The 17,861-nt window shown below is 53.5% G+C and overlaps 6 protein-coding genes across 6 annotated transcripts; all 6 read left to right on the top strand.

The window, feature by feature from the left end:
- Positions 1-72: 72 nt before the first annotated feature.
- Positions 73-2,340, top strand: LPMP_350510 (mitochondrial carrier protein, putative; the record flags this gene model as incomplete). The annotated part of the gene is made up of 1 exon (XM_010704688.1): positions 73-2,340. The coding sequence occupies one exon, from the start codon at positions 73-75 to the stop codon at positions 2,338-2,340; it is 2,268 nt and encodes a 755-aa protein (XP_010702990.1).
- A 3,239-nt stretch (positions 2,341-5,579) lies between these two features.
- Positions 5,580-7,112, top strand: LPMP_350500 (DNAJ domain protein, putative; the record flags this gene model as incomplete). The annotated part of the gene is made up of 1 exon (XM_010704687.1): positions 5,580-7,112. One exon carries the CDS (start codon positions 5,580-5,582, stop codon positions 7,110-7,112), a length of 1,533 nt encoding a protein of 510 aa, XP_010702989.1.
- A 1,355-nt stretch (positions 7,113-8,467) lies between these two features.
- LPMP_350490 (hypothetical protein) lies at positions 8,468-9,490 on the top strand (the record flags this gene model as incomplete). The annotated part of the gene is made up of 1 exon (XM_010704686.1): positions 8,468-9,490. The coding sequence occupies one exon, from the start codon at positions 8,468-8,470 to the stop codon at positions 9,488-9,490; it is 1,023 nt and encodes a 340-aa protein (XP_010702988.1).
- A 1,853-nt stretch (positions 9,491-11,343) lies between these two features.
- On the top strand, positions 11,344-12,021 carry LPMP_350480 (hypothetical protein; the record flags this gene model as incomplete). The annotated part of the gene is made up of 1 exon (XM_010704685.1): positions 11,344-12,021. One exon carries the CDS (start codon positions 11,344-11,346, stop codon positions 12,019-12,021), a length of 678 nt encoding a protein of 225 aa, XP_010702987.1.
- A 1,720-nt stretch (positions 12,022-13,741) lies between these two features.
- LPMP_350470 (dihydrouridine synthase domain protein-like protein) lies at positions 13,742-15,064 on the top strand (the record flags this gene model as incomplete). Its single annotated transcript, XM_010704684.1, has 1 exon — positions 13,742-15,064. One exon carries the CDS (start codon positions 13,742-13,744, stop codon positions 15,062-15,064), a length of 1,323 nt encoding a protein of 440 aa, XP_010702986.1.
- Positions 15,065-15,999: 935 nt separating this feature from the next.
- LPMP_350460 (vacuolar protein sorting-associated protein, putative) lies at positions 16,000-17,853 on the top strand (the record flags this gene model as incomplete). The annotated part of the gene is made up of 1 exon (XM_010704683.1): positions 16,000-17,853. The coding sequence occupies one exon, from the start codon at positions 16,000-16,002 to the stop codon at positions 17,851-17,853; it is 1,854 nt and encodes a 617-aa protein (XP_010702985.1).
- Positions 17,854-17,861: the final 8 nt, after the last annotated feature.

The raw sequence follows: 17,861 nt of genomic DNA, 5'->3' as shown, positions 1-17,861 counted from the left end.
TTGGCTGTTTCCCGCTTCTGCCACGTGTTTTGTAAATTTGTAGCCTCTGCCTATTTCGAGGAGCGCTTGTTCATGCCGTTGGCAACCTCGTCGTCCCTTTTGGTGCCTACGTCCAAGGCCGCTGATAGCTCACTTGTGTCAGCCCCAAATGCTTCATCTGGCGGCGCGAGGTTCCATAGCGCAGATGACCCCTCTGCATCTGACTCGCGAGAGGGAACCCTCATAATACCAATTCACACAATTGTAGAGAAGGTGGCTCCCTTATGCGACCTCTCTGTCCAGGAGCTGCGTGCTCTCGTTCTCCGATACGACACAGACGGCATCGGCGGCCTAACGGAGCCGCAGTGGTCGCTCTTCTGCCACGAGAATCGCCACACCTTCTCTTCCTTGGGTGAGGAGCTTTTGGATTTTGACCGCTCTGGCGAATATAGTGTCCTCGTTGTGAAGCACGGGTACGAGGGCACGAGCGGCACGAACGCGCCACATTCATTTACCAAGGGGGTAATTCGGTTCATCGAGAGTTTCGCCGTGGGCGGCATCGCTGGCGCTGTGAGCAAGACCGTCATCGCGCCTGGAGACCGTGTCAAGATAATTTTCCAAGTGGAATCATCACGGCGCTTCAACTTGCGCGAGGCAGTCTACCTCGGCGTGGAGACGGTGCGAAAGTTTGGCTTTACTGGCCTGTGGATTGGCAATGGCGCGATGATGCTCCGTGTCGTTCCATACGCGGCCATCACGTATGCCTCGTTTGACTTTTACCACAGCAAGCTGCGCTGCATTTTCAGCCGCACCAATCCAGACGGCTCGCCTGATGAGGCGCGGGCAGTGACGCTTCGCTTCATTAGCGGCTCACTGGCAGGGGCCACTTCGACTACCTGCACTTACCCACTGGACCTAATGCGTGCCCGATTTGCAGCACATAGCAGCTCCGGCAAGCGGCACTTTCCTAGCTATGGCACCGCTTTCAAAGAGGTCATATCTAAGCAAGGTGTGAACTCCCTTTACAGTGGCCTTTTCCCTACGCTTGTAGGCATTGTCCCATACGCCGGCTGTAGCTTTGCGTGCTTTGAGACACTCAAGCACTACATTGTGAAGGTGTCACGCCTTAAATCTGACAGGGACATCCCAACCTATCAGCGACTGATGGCTGGCGGATTTGCAGGATTGCTTGCCCAGTCGGCGACCTACCCACTTGATATTGTGCGGCGGCGCATGCAGGTCACCCCAGGCCGCTACTCTAGTGTCATTAACGCCTTACAAACGGTGTATCGCGAGGAAGGGATTCGCCAGGGGCTCTACAAGGGTCTTGCCATGAACTGGATCAAGGGCCCCATCGCCACCGCAACGAGCTTCACAGTGAACGATCTCATAAAGCGACGCACACGTAATTATTATGAGACGACGGTCGTGTACTCGTCACGTCACAACATTGTGACGCTGCCGGAGGCATTCCTCTGCGGCGGGGTGGCTGCCGCAACGGCCAAGTTCTTTTCCTTGCCCTTTGACCGGCTCAAAATCCTGTATCAGGTGGGCATGGCTGAGAAAAGCTCGGCAAAGAAGGGAGCACAGCTGCTCTACGAAGTCATCAGGCAGAGCCCCAATATGTGGATGTCTGGACACGTCACAATGTTGCGAGTAGTACCATACGGTGCCTTGACGTACTGTTTCTTCGATATGTTTCAGTTATTGGCCGAGCGGCTCATGTACTCACATGTGGCCACACCGTACACTAACTTTGCTGCCGGGGCCGCCGCAGCGTCGGTTGGAACGGCGATAGTGTACCCACTAGATCTTTTGCGCACGCGTGCCGCCTTGAACGCCGTTCCCAGCTTTCAGTCATACTTCTGGCTGCTGCGCACCATGGCTCGACGTCACGGCATTGGCGCACTGTGGAAAGGCTGCTATCTTTCCATGATGGGCGTGGGCCTTCTTGCCGGCATCGGATTCGCTTCATACGAGTACTTGAAGGAGCGATTTGACTGCCACACTTTTGGGCAGTACATGGCTGCCGGCGCGATGTCGGGGATGACCGGCTCTGTGATCACACACCCACTGAGTGTCATGAAGCGTAATCGCCAGGTGGAGCGTGTCGTGTACGGGCGACTGGGCACTCGCTCCATACAATCACTGCTTAAAAGCCCTAAAGAGGTTGCCTCCCTTTACCGCAAGATGCCCTTTTCCTTCACGGTGAGTAGCCTTACGTTCGGAATCTCGTTCGCAATGAACGACTGGTGTCGAGATGTTATTGCGGCGACACGAAACGATATGCTGCGCGAGATGCTGTTACCGCCATCGTCTGCCGCGTTGAAGGTGATACTATCCCACAGCAAAACCACCTAGCGCCGCCGCCTGCCTGCTGGCGCATGCATGGCGAGCCAGGAGGGTCATGTCAGACGACATCGAAGCGCGTGGTGATTCTTTTCTGTTTTGACTCTCTTCCCTTGTTCTCTCTTCGCCTCTCTTGCCTCCTTGCCACCCTCTTGGATCAATGACAACTTACGTCCCCTCCTTTTCTTCCAAGTTCTGCCTTTGCTCACTTACTTGTGCTTCTCTTATGGGTCTTCATTATCTGACGACTATCGTGTAGCTCCCCTTCCCTCTTACGGACAGAAGGTGCTCTTCAGAGTCCTCCCTGGGGCGCCTCTGTTGCGCCGCTGCTCTTTGCTGTTGGTGTGCTCGTTGGGTACCCCTTCCCTGATGTGTGATGGGTTCGTTTAACCGCTTCTTCGTACACACACACACACCCACAAAGCAAAAGTATCTTTTTCCTCGTTTTCTTGCTGCGGTTATTGAACATGTTCCAGGGGGCGGCTGTGCTGGACATGTCGTCCGAATAATGGATCTTAGACCGAAATGAAAGAGGCGTGGCGCTTTTACGAGCTTCTGCATGGAGAGTGCAGGGCATTGCTGCGGTGAGGCTTTCGTTGTTGCTCCAAGGGGTTGCAAAGGTGGTGAAGTGGGAGAGGACTGAGGTTGAGGATTTGAAAAGGGGAGGTCACAGTGTATGGACGATGATCAGGACAGTGGCGCCATCGAGGCTTTAAAGAAGAAAACGTACGTAGAGATACGCACATCAAGGATGCAAGAGTTTCCGCTGCATCTCAACCCTTTTTCTTGTGTTGTGGACGAAGCAGTCAGACAGAAGCCACACTTGCATTTATCTGTTTCTCTTCCCCCCTTTCGACGCTCTGGTGTAAGTTAATATGTTTTATCCTCTTCCCCCCACCCTCTTTCTGATTGTTTTCCGCGGTTAAACACCTCTAATTTAGCTTCTTATTGTTTTTATGTTTCCTTGTTTCTCCTTCCTCTGCTGTTTACGCATCGCTGTGTGTTGGCTATTATTATTATTTTTTTTTCTTTGCACTGGTTGATATCTTTTTTTTTTTGCTTCATTTTGTTGGCTTGCTGGCGAGGGACCGATGGATTGACGCATTTGTGTGCCTTCGCTCTCTTTTTTTTTCTCTGTGTGTGGTGGTGGGCAAGTGTGTGTGTGTGTGTGGGGGGGGCGTGTCCGGAGTGCTGACGGCACTAGAGAGGTGGCGTGTTCGTGTGGTAAGGCCATTTCCCCGCACATACCTCAGGAAATAAGGCGACTTTACTACAAGGATCACACAGACGCTAACGATATCAAGCTAGCCTTTTTTCCTCCTTAAACCTTTGCTGTGTAGTCTGTCGACGTGTGCGCGTCTGTGCAGGCGAAATTTTGGGAGTTGGCACCGAAAAAAGCGGTGAATATTTCTCGCCGTTTTTCTTCGAGCTAGCATGCAGGCTGACGAACCAGGCGGGGTAGAGAGGAAAGGTAACATCGGAGGGTGAGACACTTACGTTCCGCTTAGCTCAACAGAGGAGGAACAGATTGACGGGCCGCTTGTCCCAGGCAGTGACGAAACTCTCGCGCAGTCCATACGCCTTTGTTGCTCTTTTCCTCGCGTGTCCCTCCACGACGTCCTTTCTGGCGACTCCATATTGAGGTTTTGGTGAAGCGGGCGAGCGGAACGAAAAGCGCAAGCAACCATCACCCCAAAAAACAACCAAAAAAAGGAACGTACCAGCAGTGCGCTAGAATCCATTTCAAAAGATCGCTCTTTCCCTCTTCCCCTCCCCCCTTTTTTTCTGCTTTGATCACCCACATTTTTGACGACGGCGTTGTTTTGCCATGTGCGATGTATTGCTCGGATATAACTCCGCTCATCGTCGCCTCTTGTCTCCCTCCGCTGCGTCTGTATCGATGTTTGGATGTACCTCCCTTAGCAAGTCAGGAATGCCGAAGACGGAAAGCATGAGTTGAGAAGTGCCCATCTGCTACTGTTGTCTCCTGTGTGTTGGCGCTTCTCTCGTTTTATTTTTCTCTCATTGTGCTCCCTTTTCTTGTCTCGTGCTGTTCTTTTTTTCGTTCCATTAGCGAAAACAGCAACAACAAAAGGAGCCGTTACTATGATTTCCTGTGTTGTTTTCCCTTAGATTTCTTTGCCTATCGTTGTATGTCTTCATGTCTCAGTCTTTGTCTGTGTCTCTTACCTTAGCTTACCTGTGCGTATGTGTGAATCACCACAGCAATGTACATTCCCCTCTTATTGACCTCCCTTCGTTCAGTCTCGTATGCTCTTTTTCTCTGCCGCTTCCTTTCGAATTTGCTTCTGTTTTTATTGCCGCCTTACTCACTGAGTTTCTTTGTCTTGGTTGTATATCACTCTCGCTCTTGTTTCTTCCGTGCGTGTGTGCATTTCCGAAATGCCTATTGCCATCATTGTGGAGTCGTATGGAAAGCGCTGCATTTTAGTAAAGCGAAGGCAAAAGGGTTACCCAAGGGTCAGCATGCTTGAACTGATGTAAACATACACCCGTGGTGGTGGCAGCTACACCATGAATCGTGTGCGTATAAGAGATGCTTTTGCATTTTCCTTGCGCGCCAAGCACACCCCTCTCGGTGCATGTGGCGCCAAGTGACCTGCCACGGTGAATCAGCATACTTCACTTGCACAGGCGTAGAGGTTGCGAGAAAGAACCCCGACAGACTCTTCTACCACTTCTTTCCCTACTCTGCCTCTCTTCTTTTCATTGTCCTTTCTCTTTTTACACCCCTCTTCTCTCTGACTACCTTGCGCTCTACCTCACTGCGTTCTCATCTCTCATATCACCGGAACGAAGAACATAGCAATACACTAGGGCTTCGTTAGCTCCTTTTTTGGGGGCGTGTCTCCTTGAGCAACCACGACCATCGGAAAGCTGCAAAGCGTTTGCATAACATCTACTTTCTATCTCCCATCCCCTTTCTTCTTTTTGGTGTTCGATCTTCCCCACTTTCCATTGTGTTATACTCTCGTGCGTCTCCACTTGTGTTCTTTGCTTTTCCTTTTGTTTTTGTTGTTGTTAGCCTCTCTGTGGCTTCTCCTTTCTGTGGTAACCCCCCTTCTCTCTCCCGTGCTCGTATCATCTCCATCGTCTTGCGTTTCTCTTTCATCCTCCCTCCCCCATCTGCGCGTGTATTGTCTTGCGGCTGCTGTTGTTGTTGCGGCACGTTTTTCCTTTCCCTCTTTCCTTTTTCCATTTCTACGTGCGCGTTTGCTTTTCGCATCGCCATGACGCAGGACGAAACGTCTGCCACAGGCTCTAGCGGCAAGGGCAACTGGGAGGCCCTGAAAGAGCAAGGCAATCAGGCATTCAAGTCGAACGCTTTCTCGGAGGCGATTCAGTACTATAGTGCCGCCATCGAGGCCTATCCAGATGAACCGGTGCTCTACTCCAACCGCAGTGCGGCATACTTGAAGAGGGGTCAGTACCAGGAAGCCGCTGACGACGCAGAGAAGGCAGTGGCGATGGATAACACATTTGCCAAGGCGTACTCGCGGCTGCACAGCGCGTTGTGTAATCTAGGCCTGTTTGACCGCGCCTCGGAGGCGCTGAAGGCGGGGTTGATAGCTGTGTCAACGTCGCTAAAGTCCACGCCACAGGATGTCAAGCACCTCAGGGAGTTGGTGACTAGTGCGGAGCAGGCCGGCATGGTTGTGCTGCGGGGGCGGCAGTTGATAGAGAACGGCTTCTTTGCAGAAGCCGGCCGAGCACTCGCCGGGCCGTACCGCGACTTTCCCGGCTCCACGACGCTGGCGTTTCTCTATGCAGAGGCGCACGCGTCTTCGTCGCCGGATGGGGCATCTAAGGTTCTCTCCCCTTTTGCGTACACACACAACTCCGACCCTTACTACCTCTATCTGCGTGCACTGGTGCTCTACTACCGTGGCCAGGAGGGCTTCGCCAGCGCGCAGAATATTTTGCGGGAGACACTACAGATGGACCCTGACAACACCAAGGCACGTGTCTTGCTCAAGCGCATCCGTTCTATCGAGTCACACAAAGACGCTGGCAATGCCGCTTTCAAGAACAAGAACGCCAAGGAGGCCGTGATGGAGTATACGCAGGCAGTTGAATGCGACCTCACCAACGCCCGCATGAATGCTACACTGCGCAGTAACCGGGCGGCTGCGAAGATGGACTTGAACGACTACAAGGGTGCTCTCCTCGACTGCGACTACGCCATCAACAACGGTGCTACTTCAGCGAAAATCTACGCTCGCCGAAGTCGCATTCAAGAGCACCTAGAAAACTTCGATGAAGCGGTGCGTGACATGCAGCAGGCTGCCGAGGAGGATGGCAAGTTCGAAGCGGAGCTGCGCCAGCTCAAGGCGCGCGCCAAGCGTGCTAAGCGCAAGAACTACTACAAAATTCTTGGCCTATCCCGACACGAGGCCAACCCAGATGCCATCAAGCGGGCCTACAAGAAAGCGTGCTTGCAGTGGCACCCGGACAAGTGGGCGCATGCAAGTGAGGAGGAGAAGTTGCACGCCGAGATGCAGTTCAAAGAGATTGGTGAGGCCTTTGGTGTGCTCTCTGACCCGAAGAAGAAGCGCATGTATGACTCAGGTCAGATGGACAATGACGTGGAGGGGTCCAGTATGCCAAGCGGCTTTGGTGGCGGTTCGAACCAGGAGGATATTGTCACCGTGATGAACATGATGTTTGGTGGCGGTGGTTTCCAGACAGGAGGCTTCTCAGGCACCTTTGGAGGCTCTGGCAATGGCCGCCGTCGCCCCCGCGGCGGTCCAGGCTTCTTTTGAGCGAACCGCAGCGAGGCGACGAGGTCAATGAGGACGTACTAAGGCGTTGTTATAGACGCTGGGATCGTGTCTTTCCCCTTTTCCTGCAGTGGGGGGTGTTGCACACGATTGTTTCGGTGTCAGAACTGGAAAATAAAAACCTGATAACCCCAGCCTCTCCTGCGCGATGTCTCTTGTCCTGCTGCTGTGGATGTGCGAGAAGGGGATGTTTCTCCTCTCTTGTGTTGTTTGTGCTTTTACAAGAGGAGTACTACTCGTGGACTCTGCGTGACTGACTCGCGTTTATCTCTTTCAGTCTTCTTGCCTCTCTCCTCCTTGTATCTTTAAACGTTACTAATCTGTGTCAGCTCATTACCAACTACCCTGTTCACCTGCAAATGCGGCGCGTTGTGTTTGTGTGCTCATGGACACTGATGACCTTCTTGGATGCGTGGGCGTTAGTGTGGTTTACTCTTGTACATAACGGCCTTTGTGTCGACTTTTTCTGTCTTACTTTCCGCTCCCCCATTCTCTCTGCGATTGTGATGCCCCTGCTGTCTGTGCACATGACATGCACCACCAACCTCCCTTTCCCGTTCTCTACCCTTTTTCCTTCTTCCTCCATCTCCCCCCCCCCCACCCCCTTTGACGTAGTTATGGAGGACACGAGATGCAGAGGACAGGAGGACACCCACACTTGCACAGACGCAAGAGAGTAGAGTATGGGCATGAAGACAGTCGTAAAAAGAAAAGGAGAAGAAACACCCCGAGGCAGTCTCTCATGAGGTGAAGGGCGCGCTCGAGAGGAGTGTTGTTCTTTTTTTCTTTTGTGAAGGCCGTTGAAGTGTGACGGCCTCTGTACTACTCTAGACCTCACACGAATATATACCCATACATACATATATGCCTATGTCTATATAGACATAGAGAGAGAGATGTATGAGTCGGAGAAGCGTCTGTTTTTTTTTTCTCCTCTGTGATGCGCTGCTGAGCTGCACAGTGCACACAGCACTGTGGAACATAGACAGACTTCTTTTTTTCGATTCGCGCGCGTGGGCGGACATCGAATACGCTCGAGTCGCTATCCGAGCGCCATTGGATCAATGGGGACGTGTGCAGCTGTGACCCAAAGAAAATGCACCACCTGTGAACTCCAATGAGAGGCTCACTGTCCGTATCACGCAGAACACTTACACTGATTCCTCTCTTCGCTCTTCTTGCTGCCCTCTCTTCTCCCCGTACTTCTTCACGCCGATGTCTCTCCGACATTCGTGCTCCTTCTCTTTTACGAATAGAGTGCCCTGCTGACGTGCAAAGGCAACGAAAATCACGAGAGAAAAAATCCAACCGACCCAGCGCTCAAGGAGCACGTCAGGATGCCCCGTCCACAGTTCATTACGTGCCAACTGTGTGGCAGGGGCTTCGGTTCTGCCTCAATCAACATTCACATTCCACAGTGCTATGAGAAAGCAATCAAGCGGTGGCAACTGAATCCGCAAGGGCCGCGACCAATCATGCCACCGCTACGCGGCAAAGCGGCTGCCAAGGCAAGCAACACCGAATCCTCTGTCATCGCCATCACCAGCCAACCCCGCGGCGCTGGCATCTCAGCTGCCCGATCCCTGCAGATGCAGAGTATGCCACCCGAGAGCGTCGAACCGTCGAACATGAATCTGCACCCATGCTCCAAGTGCGGTCGTACCTTCAATTTTGACCGCGTAGCCTACCACGAGAGCATCTGCAAAGGCGACCGAAAGCGCAAGGTCTTTGACAGCAGCAAGCAGCGGCGCGTCAGCGGCGAAGGGGACGACGCCTACGCTGGTGGTGCCTTCGGCGCCCCGAGTGCGGTCAGGGAGGTTCGAAAGAAGAAACTGGGCATGACGAACACTACAAGCCGATATACCCCTGCCCCTGCCCCACGGACGAATTGGCGGCAACAGCATGAGGAGTTCATTGCGGCCATCCGCAGCGCCAAACGAGCCGATGCAGAGGCACGGAACATGTGGGGCACTGCACCTTACGGCACACTGAGGGGGTCTGCACGTGGCGCTCCCTTCGACATGCCATCCTCCGGCTACGGAGGTGGGGCTGGGATGTCAGTGCGGGGCTCGATTTCTACTAAACGAGTTCCACCTCTTATGGCGAAGCAAAATGATGCGCGCAATCAGAACATCGCAACTGGCGGGCGTGCAGTGAAGGCCAAGGTGGGTGGTGGCATCCCTGCGCGGAGAACGGGTCATCCTGCTGGGCGTCCAACTCCGCCTCTTGGACGAGGCAGCTTTGGCGGCAGCGTCGACCGGTTCAATAGTCGTGGCGGCGTAGGTGGTGGTGGTGGCGGCCGCGTTGCAAACGACAACACGACAAGCCTAGGCATGCTGCAGGCCATGGGTAGAGCCTAACCACTTCTGTCAGTGTGCGTGTGTGCCGGCCTCACTCCGCCTCTTTCCTATTGTGAGGTGCACACACATACCTCTGCCCTTGTCTCAGTCCCTCGTTCATTCAATGTATTAGCCAGAAGAGCATGTGGGCGATAACAGGAGAGGGACGCTTTGTCAAGGAAGGAACGCGACATTGGCGCTTTAACATTTTCTTGAATGCGTCTCCCCCTGTTCTATCCCCATTCCTTGTTGTATTTTTATTTTACAATCGCGCATATGCTCGAGTGCTTCCCTCCCACTCTCTTCGTGTTTTCTTGAGCGTATCAGAGGTGTGGGTGGAAGAGTGCCCGTGCTGACGGCCAGTGATCTGAGGAACCACACTGACTCGTTGTCATACAGGTCTTAATGACGAGGTCATTGCTATAGACGTGTATATGTATCTGCTTTAATGATAGTCGTGTTCTTCCTTCTCAACTGGATGGAAGGGGGTGGACGAGGGGAAGGCCGCCTCCCTCTGCTCATCGCTGTTTGTCTTTCATTTCCTTTCCCTCCAGCTGCCCACCAACCTGCAGCGTTTTGGCGTTAGCTTCTCTTGCTTGTGTGTGTGCGCTTGTGCGCGGGTGTAGATGAAAGGGGTGCATGTGTCTGTGCGTTTGTGTGTGCATGGCTGCTTCTTGGCTTATCATGGTGCGTTTTTTCATGGTTTGCTTTTCTTTTTTTTTTCCGTCCTCTCCATATTCGAGCGCATCTCTTTCATCGAAACGAATTGCGCGATGTGCAGGATCATTTTGTGAGTTTCATCTCTCTCTCTCTTTCTTGTGCGTTTTTCTCTTGCACGCACCGTTTTACAAAGCACGTGCATGCGCTCACAGTGACATTATAGTCATGTAAAGTAGAAGGAAAAAAAACACATGATCTCATCTTCATATATATATATATATATATACACACATACACACACCCACACACGCAAAGGTGAAAGCAACATGACTTGACGCGAAAAAGTGTAAAGGAGGATTAAGGTGTAAGCGGTGCACAGCAGAACTGACAGTTATAACAAGATGGAGAACGTCGGCACAATGATTCTTTCTTTCTCAGCATAATGCCCCCTCGTATAATCTATCTGATCTTCTCCGAGATCTTCAAAGGCTACTGCTCTCTCTCTCTCTCTCTTGTTCTCGAGCTCTGTCCACGTAACAGTGATGGTTGACACCTTTTCTTTCCGTGCTTGTCTCTGTTCCTTTCTCTTCTTCTTCCCTTTCATTCCCATGCAGCTCCACTATGTTTTCTTTTGCCGGCTTCTGCTTCACACTCTGACTTCTTAGCTCAAGGTGGGGTGCCGCTGCGTGTCTCTACTCTGGTGATAGTGGAGCGATGCTTTGGACGGCACAGCAACAAAACGTTCTCACCAACAGCACTGCCGTCTGCTGTGAATGATGGAGCCTATCCAACAAGGATGAATGCCCTAAGTAGCATCTTCGAGACATCTTTTCGTCTCTGTGATGTTTGCACTATCCTGCACAAGCGGATGCCGAGTGAAGGGGAGTGGAGCTGCTCATCTCTTTCTCACTGCATCTTGCGGTGAATGTGCGTGACCTCCAGTCCGGCACTGAGAAGGTCTCTCTTCTTTCCTCTGAAAACATTTTCTCTTGAGAGTCGACAGCGTTACCGTCCCCTCTGCTGCTTCTCCCTACTCTGGCAAATCCATTACAATTCCCCTGTGTGTCACACAGGTGTGCAATACACCCACATCCATACACACTGGCGCATACCACATACCACGTTTTTCTCGATTCTACAGATAACGCGAAACTTCAGTAGCAAACTAAGGAACTGTGAGTGCGACCCCCTCCGCCTTCTCTCTCTCTCTCCTGATGCTTCGCAAGACGCAGCTCTTCCGCTTCGCGGCATCGCACGCTCTGTTGAGCGGTGGTAGCTCGCATGGCCCCATGCCGTACCAGGACAAGTCGTACCCGGTGCAGCCCCACAACCTGAACGAGCTCCAACAGCCTCCGGACAGCTGGCGCAAGAACCCCATTATGAGCAAGCTTATGGACCAGTCTCTTCCGGTGTACGATGATGTGGTAACCGGTGTTGGTCGCCTGTACTGGCAGGAGCCAGCGCGCGCGTGGCACCTGTTTGAAGCCGATGACACCCTCATGCTGGAGGAGCACGATCGCGAGGAGTGGAACGACCGGCCGTATGTGGCAGTGAACCATCTGTACGAGCCCCCGATCGGTAGTGAGGAGCGCCCCATCCGTGTGGAGGGGACTGGCAACCCAGGTGATCAGCAGATTGTACTGTGCTTCGGTAACTGTGCTCCGCACGTGCCACAATCTAACTACTATATGATGATGAAGGGTTACAGCAAGACCAAGTGTCCCATGTGCCAGCAGTGGTTCTACGTACACAACCGCCCTTGGCTGGTGATGCACCCAGACTGGACTGATGAGCCGGCCGCAGATGAGGGTCCGGCCTACACGTTCGCCGAGATCGAAGCCGAGTTCGACCGCGACTTCCACGAGTTTGGCGTCTACCTCAATGCTGAGTGAAGCACTCCACTTTTACACCTGCTCTCCTTGTCTATTTTATTGTATGGGTGTATGTCTCTCTCTCTCTCTCTGTGTGTGTGTATGTTGCGTATTGTGGTATTGCTCGTGCGATGTGCATGTGCAAGTGCGCCACCTCCTTTCTCTCTTTTCTATTCACGTCTTTCTCTCCACTTTCTTTGCGCGCGGTGTTGGTAGGCAATTAGGGATGCAGCAGCAGCAACAACAACCGGTGGCGACGACTGTGATGAAGAGCCGCGGACGAAAGCGATGGACGTCAGGCTACCATGTTGCTTTTTCTCTATTGCTGTTGTCGTTTTTTTTTTGTTTGTTGTTGGCCTGGCTTTGAAGCAGGAATGAATGTGAGGACGGAAGGAGGCAAGCGAGAGGAGCACATTGCTGATCCCCGTTGCTGGTTGAAGTAGTAGCAGGTGGCCAAACGTGTATGGAGGGACATAGAATGAGAAAAAAAAAACAAGGGTACGGAAAGAGAAAGAGCCAAGGGGAGAGGGGTGGGGGATGCGAGGGGATGTTCGACGCGTATAATGCAGCTCTGGCGTTGTAAGGATTTTCTTCCGCCACTTCTTTCTTTGTCTGCTTTCCCCAATTAGCTCCCCTTCTATACACTCGAGTTTCTGCATACGTTCCTCTCTTCTCTGGTCGTGATTTTTTGCGCTTTCCGTCCGTGCCACTTTGTTTCTTTGGCACCAAATCCGCATCTTTGCTTTTTCTCGTGTAGTCCTTTGTTTTCGTTGGCGTCTTTGATGTGTGGACACCCACACCCACACCCATACACACACACATATATATATGTATATATATATATTCCTTGTTTAATACCTTCGCTAGCAATTATCTATGTCCCTCTCCCTTCCCCTACGCATGTCTGAGTGTGATTGTCGGCTGTCGCTGTGTGTCTTCCTACGCCTCCTGAGGGGATTTCGAGACTTTTGCCCACATGATTCTCACCATAATCCTCCACAGCCGCAGCACTCGCACCCTCTCCTTTCTCATTTAGCACCTCAAAAAAAGGAAAGAAAAAGGGACGCACGTTGTTTTCCTTTAATCCGCGTCCTCGCTGTGTTTCTTTTTCTTCTGTATTTCCTTCCTTTTCCATTCAAACCGAAGGCAAACAAACTCGTAAGAAGCATATATATGCTTTACATCAACAACGCGAAGTGCGCCGCTAAGCATAGTGGTGCGCTCAGCTCCTCCATTGCAGAGTGCACCCCACATCTGTCGTGGCTATTGTTCTTGTGACAGGTTGTTGTGGCAACAGAGCGCGCGCGTGTGTGTGTGTGTGTCTTTCCTTCCCTGGCAGCTGGGTTGTAAAAATTACTGTGTCTCTCGCAAGCTCCTCTTGGTGTTGAGGGCCAAACAGCATACGCTTCTTCGCTTCTGTGGGGCTCAATAAAGACTGTCACGCCCATCGTCTTCTGGTGATGTCAATTCAAGTCTCTCTTCCTCCCGCTTCCATTTTTGGCGTATTGTTTTTCTTTTGCACGGCGCGTTCCTTGTTGCCCCCCCCCCCCCCCATTGCCTACGCCGCTCTCCTTATTTGACGTGCGGCGCGTCTGCCTCTCTTATTAGTTATCCAAGCAAAACACGTATCATACGTACGCCCGTGCTGACGTGCAGCTGTTTACTGGAGGGACGGGTAGTTTTACATGCCAAATTGGATATCCACGCCACCGCGTCCCTCTCGCACGCACTCGCTGCAGTGATGAGGGTGGAGGAGTCAATGTTCTACCAAAAGGCGATACTGGCGCCGATGGTGCGCGTGTGCAGCCCTGGCTTTCGCGCCCTGTGCGGCGCTCACGGTGCTGATGTCGTCTTCACAGAGGAGGTGGTGGCCGCCAAGCTTGCGACGTGCCGGCGCGAGGTGGTGCACTACCCCACAGTAGACACGCCAATGGCCGAATATGTTTCCTACGACGCTTTCAAAAACACCTACAAGCGTTCTGTTGTACTGAGCATACCTATGCGTGGCGCCACCACCTACGCCGGGCCCAAGGCAGAGTGCATCACTTCCCCTCGCATTGTGCTGCAACTTGGCGTCGCAGACGCTGAGCTTGGTGCGGCTGCGGCACTTGTGTGCAGCGATGACATTGACGGCATCGACGTCAACATGGGGTGCCCAAAGAAGTTTAGTGTGCAGAACGGCTTCGGCGCTGCGCTGATGAAGCGGCCGGAGGTGGGCGGGGCGATTGTGCAGGCCGTGCATGACGCTGTGAACAGCAACGCAAGTGTGGAGGCCCGGGGCGGCAGGCGTGTCGCTGTGAGCCTCAAGACACGTCTTAAGGAGACTACGGAGGACACTGTGGAGATGCTGCGAGGGATGCTGACGGCGGCGCACCACACGCCGACGAGTCCTGTCCTGCACGCCATCACCGTTCATGCCCGCACCCCCAACCAGCGGTCTGAGCAGGCTCCACTGTACAGCCGTGCGGCAGAGGTGGTGCGGACTTGCAGATCCGACACCGCCTTTGAGGGTATCTGCTTTGTTCTGAACGGTTCCATCCTGTCGCGACAAGACGGAGAGGCAAAGTGTGCTCTGTACGGATTCGACGGAGCGATGATTGCTCGCGCCGCCCTGGAGGACGCGCGGTGCTTTCACCGGGAAGGCCGCGAGCTTCCGACGTCCTCCGCTGCTGACGAGGGCGAGGCACAGTTGGCGGAGGACGCCAAGGAGTACGCCATGTCCATAATGAAGGAACTTTTTTTCTACTCAGTGCGCTACCGCACCCTCTTCCACAACTTCAAATACCACCTCACACGCGCATTTCCGGTGGTGAAGGTACTAAAACCGCTCATGAAGGTGGTACAGCTTGACCTACGCAGCTACGCCGACTGCTACGAGTTCTTCCGCTTGAGTGTAGAGGAGAGGGCGTTGATAGACTCGTGTGCGCAAACGATGGAGCTGTTCGCTGCGAAGTCGGTGCCCGTGCTAAAGCGTGCAGCGACGCCCCCGGCGGCGAGTGATGAGTATGGCGAGCTGGCGCACAAGCTTGCCCGTGTCGAGGGGATGGCGAAGGCGTCAACGTAAAGCAGGGCGATCGCAGTTCCTTCGTGACCACTGTGTGTGTGTGTGCCCCAGAGCACTTGTACAGTATCGTATTCTGTTCTAAATCCCCTATATGTGTGCGCGTGTGTGTTTGTGTGGACGTCGCCCTAGCTGGGTGACAAGAACATCTTAACACGATATAAAAGCAAACGATCCACGTCAACTGATCTATATGTGCTATCGCAGCCTGGATTGAGTGGTGGGTAGACGCTCGGTACTCGATGCGCCGTACCCAGTATTCGACGTGCCATGATACACAGTTATTGAGGGACCATTCCTCCTCTCTCTATCGAAAGTTATAGAGCAGTCGCAGCGGATTGTGCCCACACCCCCACCCCCCTATCCTAACCTTCCTTGTGGCGTGTCTTCCTCTCCGTGAACACACCGTTTCTACTACACGCAAGCACCTCATCCCCTCCCTATTTATTACTCTAGCCTGTGCCTTTCACCCGTGGTGCACACGCAACCTGCCCGAATATGTAGGGAAGGTAAGGGCAGGCGCTTCGAGGAGTAACTTGCGGCACGAAATCACCCTGTTGCTCGGCGTTTTGGTCTAGACTTTGGCACAACTCCAACCTCCGATTGCCCGTATCGCTTCCCTGTCTTTCTTTGATCTACTCTTATAGTCCCTGCTACCGTGCCGGTCGCGGTGCACTGTGGTCACTTGGATTTCCCATCAGTTTGTTCTCCCCACCGCGTTTCTTTTTCCTTTGTTCGGGTCTTCTTTGCTGCGTCCCTCGTCTTGTTTGCTGTGGCCCTTTGCGTGGGTGTTGCGTGGTCGACAAAGTGGCACCTCCGCGGTTGCCCTTGCCCGGCTCTTTTCTTCGTGTCGCGTGGGGCGCACGGTACTCCCTTCCCGTGGATGAACGCCGTGGGTGTTTCTCATTTCTTCACCCCTAGTGCGATACGGCAGCACCATGCTCGCATCGTCCGCCTCGAAGGGGAACCGCGGACGTCGCAACTGCCTGGAGCAGGCTTGGCACTACTTAAACACGGCGTTTGGCTCCACAGAGGGCCTCAAGGTGCTCCTGTGCGATGATGCGGCTCGTGAAATCCTTTCCGTTGCCTACTCTCAGCACCAGCTTCTGCAGCACAATGTCGTGCTAGTTGACATGCTGGCGAACCAGGAGCGCTATCCTATGAAGCACTTTTCCTGCGTGATTGTGTGCCGCCCCTCGGCGGCATCGTTGGCATCTGTGTATCAGGAGCTGGCAGAGGGCAACTTCGCTTCCTATGATATTTACTTTACCTACATGCTGGACTCCACGCTGGTGCAGTCCTTGGCGAATGCTGATGTGCTTAATCTCGTGTCGCACGTTGGGGAGCTGTACATCAGCTCCATTCCTGTAACGGAGTGGGTGTGTCTGATGCAGCTGAAGCCGTCGCCGCTGTCCAAAGGCCCAAGCTTGGCCATGAACCCCATCACGTACAGTCAGTGGGACCCCAACTCGCTTGAGCGCATGTCGGAGGGCATCATAAGCATGCTGCTGTCGACGAATCGCCGGCCGATCATTCGGCACCGCGAGGGCAGCAAGGCTTCCGAGAAGCTCGCGGTGGAGGTAGCGGCTCGCATGAAGAGCGTCCATGCCACATTTCCAGACCTCAAGGCCACCGAGAGCGTGCTGGTGATATTGGACCGCAAGGATGACCCCATTACTCCGCTGTTGATGCCATGGACGTACGAGGCAATGATTCACGAGCTGATTGGCTTTCAGCGCGGCAACGAAGTCGCCATCGACGACCCAGATGCGAAGCCGGAGGACCGCGTGCACGTCGTCACACCGCAGACGGACGCCTTTTTTGGAAAGCACCGCTACAGTGACTGGGGCCAGGTTTGTGTGGCAGTGAGTGAGATGGTAAAGACGTACAAGGAGATGAACAAATTCGACCGCAACACCGTTTCCTTGGATGAAATTCGAAATTTCATGAACCGCTTCCCTGAAGCTCGCAAGCAGTCGGCACAGGTGACCCGACACTGCGCCATCACGAGCGAGCTGGTCGCTGAGATCAATGGACGCAACCTCACGCGGCTCTCCGTACTCGAGCAGGACATCATTTCCAACAACAATGTGACGGAGCACAGCCGCCTCGTGCTGGAGGTGGTACAAGATCCCAAAACAGATGTCGACGACGCGCTGCGCATTGTGATGCTGTACCAGCTGCACTACGAGAAGGCGGCCGGCAACATCATCATGCAGCTGAAGCAGGAGCTCCTGCAGCGCCAATGCCCACAGGAGAGGGTCCAGTTGATTGACCGCCTCATCGAGTATGCTGGGCAGGACCAGCGGTGCCACGAGATCTTCCGGTCTTCCACAGGGCACATGTTTAAGGCGGTCGCGAAGGCGGTTGGCCAGTTCGGAAAGGACGTACAGAACGTGCTCACGCAGCACGTACCGCTAGTCAAAAAGCTAATCAACCGAGTCTACAACGGTACACTGTCGGTGGACAAGTATCCAGTGAGGGATGTGCTGGGGTGTCCTATCCCCATTGACCAGGCCGCATTTGTGCGCGCCAAAGACATTATCGTTGTGTACGTCGGTGGTTACACTTTTTCTGAGGCGATGCTGCTGGCGCAGATCAACGAAGGCAACGTAGACAACAACCAGGAGGCGCTAATGAACTTCGGCAAGCAGGTGACGCGTAAGCTCGGCAGCGACGGCCTCACGGGAACATCGACGGAGCCGCACACCGCTAAGATTGAGGCTCATGTCTCCCTCATCACGACGTCGATGCTGAGCAGCAAGGATTTCATTCAGTCGTTGCCCTCGTAGAGGAAATA

The sequence above is a fragment of the Leishmania panamensis genome (genome assembly GCF_000755165.1).
Source record: "Leishmania panamensis strain MHOM/PA/94/PSC-1 chromosome 35 sequence".
NCBI lineage: Eukaryota > Euglenozoa > Kinetoplastea > Trypanosomatida > Trypanosomatidae > Leishmania > Leishmania panamensis.
Note: the sequence above shows the minus strand (reverse complement) of the source record. Positions and strands in the feature narration are given on the sequence as shown.